The sequence below is a fragment of the Protomyctophum parallelum genome, assembly GCF_964188405.1.
Source record: "Protomyctophum parallelum genome assembly, chromosome: 16".
Lineage (NCBI taxonomy): Eukaryota > Metazoa > Chordata > Actinopteri > Myctophiformes > Myctophidae > Protomyctophum > Protomyctophum parallelum.
This window is the reverse complement of record NC_139711.1, coordinates 34184461-34187547: the sequence shown is the minus strand read 5'-3', so window position 1 is coordinate 34187547 and position 3087 is coordinate 34184461. Positions and strand designations below refer to the sequence as shown.

Below are 3087 nucleotides of genomic sequence, written 5' to 3'. Positions count from 1 at the left end.
AAACTATATCACCATAACAACTATTTACAAGTGGATCAAATAAGACATAATTGCACCCAGAGTGCTTCACTCTACATGTGGAAAATGATGCATGCATGCGTGCGTACGTGCATGCGTGCATGTGTGTGTGTAGCAGTCTTCTGCGGAGTGAAAAAATATGCAGGTTTGTTTTCCTGAGTTTTATACCAGGCAGAGACAAGAATATACTCAAATATGCTTAAAACTGTACTTAAAAATGTATTCTACAAACTTTATAATTGTAAAATTATAATTTTCTGCATACACTAAAAGTTAGTACACACAATACCCACTGGGAAAAAAGTGGGCATATGGCACATACCTTCGTATACCGTATACAAAGGTATGGTATACCCTCCACTACACCACAGTGTGTAAAAAATATAGTATACAATACTGTAAAATGTTATATCTTCATAAAAAGTACAAAATATAGTATATTCATAAAACAAGAGTGTAGTCACAGTGAGTTGACTTCAATGATCTGTTGCAGGATATTGTCTACGTCGGAGGAGTCCACACTGACGCCAGCCAGGTCCACTTGGGGCAACAGGGCAGAGAGGAGTGACACCACGTTGCTGCGGATACCTCGCAGCTTCTCTTGCACCAGGCTAGGGTGGGGGGGGGGGGGGGGGGGGGGAGAGGACATTTAGGCACTTAACAGCCACTTAACAGTTACTCTCGACAAGAGCGAACCATACCTTCAAAATATGTAGAGGTGCTGGACCAAAATAGGGAGGCAGCGAGCCAAGAGCAATTTGCACAATGACAAAAATGTGTTAAGGCAAAAAGGTGTTAAGGCTATACAAAGAACAGAGTTGACAGTTTAGAAAAGGGAATTAAAAATGTCAGGAAAAGAAAAAGAAAGATGGTCTCATTTAGCATCGAAGTGTGTATTATGTATTATTATGTCTTGTCCAGATTTGAATACATACTTATTTGCTGCCATGTTGGTGGCGCCATCTCCAGCTTTCTTCTCTTTTTTGCCTCTGCCCTGTTCAGACGATTCCTTCTGCCCAGACAATGCCTCTGGTCCCTGGGTTGTCCCTACCCATGGCACTGGAGCCTGACCCTGGCCAGTGGAGCTCTCACTCTGGGGAATTAAAGAGAATACTTAGAAGTTCTGGCGAGTAAGCAAGACTCATGGTGGTGATTCTGGACCCAAATGAGTGATCCTCAACTAGTCCTGAACAATTGCCCTATTTGCACTATTCTGCCTATTTTACAATTTATTGTCATCTTTGTCAACTCATACCTCAATTCATTTTTCTAAATTCAAATTCCAATAATGAAGCTTTTGAGCATGATATTCTGTGGCCATAAGATTAATTTTTTTAATGTGGAAATACATTTTTTTAAATAACCTAAAAGTAAGTGTAGTAAAGTGCAGATAGAAACTATTAAACCAAGGAATGTGAATTTCTCCTTTTTTTGTAATCATTACTCGGGTAAAGGACCTTTACCGGCTGAATGAGGCTGAATGCCAAGATTGGAAGACATGGAATATGTGGTGACAAACCTTGTATGTCCAAAAGCGTTAAAATAAGTCCCATGACTTGTGTAATCCTCGAAATGCTGTAGCCATGTAGTTTTATTGCTTTTAAAATAAATCAAATCAAATCAAAATATGCCAATGGTCAATGCTCATGTGCAGATTGAGAGTTATTGGTCAACCCACTAAGAGACAAATGAAATGGTTGACAGTGTTTTGTTAATTTATTAATACGTTGTGTATAATACTTAGTCAGAACTAACTGATCTGCTTTTTATGACGCTATCTGCTTTTTATTTTATACTTCTAAATGTATGTTCTGTAATGCAGTGTGGCACTAATGTATATCATGTACTGATATCATGTAATGTACCTTGCTCTGTAATATCATTACCTTATGTTACATTACAGTAATGCAATATACTGTGCTCTTCGCTTAATGTACTTTTTGACTTTTTTTCTGTCTTTCCATTCATTCTGTGTGGACCCACACATGAGTATGACATCACAGATCAGAAGTCAAACTAGTTTACCCAGTTTAATTGGCATGCGAATGAGTGACATGCTTAATTAGGTTTCATTCAATAGGCATGGGACAACATTTAAACACTGGAATTGCTTGGCAAATTAAGTTACAGTATATGACCATGTGGCCTGTCCTGTGCTACTATTCTAACTACTGGTCCTGGATGTGCTGAGTCACCTCACTCACCTCTGCTCGGCAACCGTCCAATCTAGTCGCCGTGGATACGGTTGGCGTCTCCGCCCCTCGCGGTGGCTTCACAGCGTCAGGAATGTCAGTTGTCATGGTTCCCTGGGACGTCGTTGTCTTCTTGACCTGAATACCCAGTTGCTTACGGATTTTCTTAGCTTCCTTCTCGACTGCAGCCAGCCTCTGAGCTAATGTCTCTCTGTCACCACCCTCTGGAGGCACCGGTTGTTGACTCAGAGGAGATGCCACCATGGTCTGGGTGGATAAAGAACACTTGGAACTGGTAATACTAGATTTATTCTGAGCAGTGTCAGCTCCGCTGGGAGCTCGTTGCCTGGGGTTGTCCTGTGACAACCTCTGGGGCTGGTTAGCTTCTTTCACAGGGTGCAACTCTACTTCCATTACATCTGGAACAGACTGCTGCTCATCCAAAGAACGTGCTCTCTTCTCCAGGCCATTGGGGGGCCATGTGGGTTTCCTTTTATGGCTATAAGGAACACAGGTTTAGTCAGGGGTGTGTGTATTTTTTAACGTGATTAATTCCATTGAACAAACTGTGATCATTCAGATCCGGGTTACTGTGTCAATGCATGTCAATCTATTCTATGCCAACCCAGATTCATACGAGTGTGAAGTTCTACAGAGTAGAGCCTAACCGAAATATCTGATATTACGTACGGTCATTATTTAACTTTTTTCCGGTATTGGCATTAAGCAGCTGATGTGTTCCGATTTTAAACACTTTAGACCTGCCATCCTTATTTCGGGCATGTCATTGTAGGCAAAATGTTTCAAAAGTTTTAACAAATGTTCAAAAATAGCAGATGAACTATGAGCTCACAAGTTGTGACGCATTGTGAGCTTG

General features: G+C 40.9%; 1 protein-coding gene across 1 annotated transcript in view; it reads right to left on the bottom strand.

Annotated features, from left to right (window-relative positions):
• Positions 1 to 261: 261 nt before the first annotated feature.
• LOC310873141 (MORC family CW-type zinc finger protein 3) overlaps positions 262 to 3087 on the bottom strand; it is a 19030-nt gene continuing 16204 nt past the window's right edge. Inside the window, exons 15-17 of the mRNA XM_083785454.1 lie at positions 2223 to 2709; positions 954 to 1111; positions 262 to 629 (exon numbers count right to left, since the gene is read on the bottom strand). Of these exons, the coding sequence (XP_083641580.1) occupies positions 479 to 629; positions 954 to 1111; positions 2223 to 2709 (796 nt within the window). The 3' untranslated portion in view covers positions 262 to 478. The remainder of the gene's footprint in view (positions 630 to 953; positions 1112 to 2222; positions 2710 to 3087) is intronic.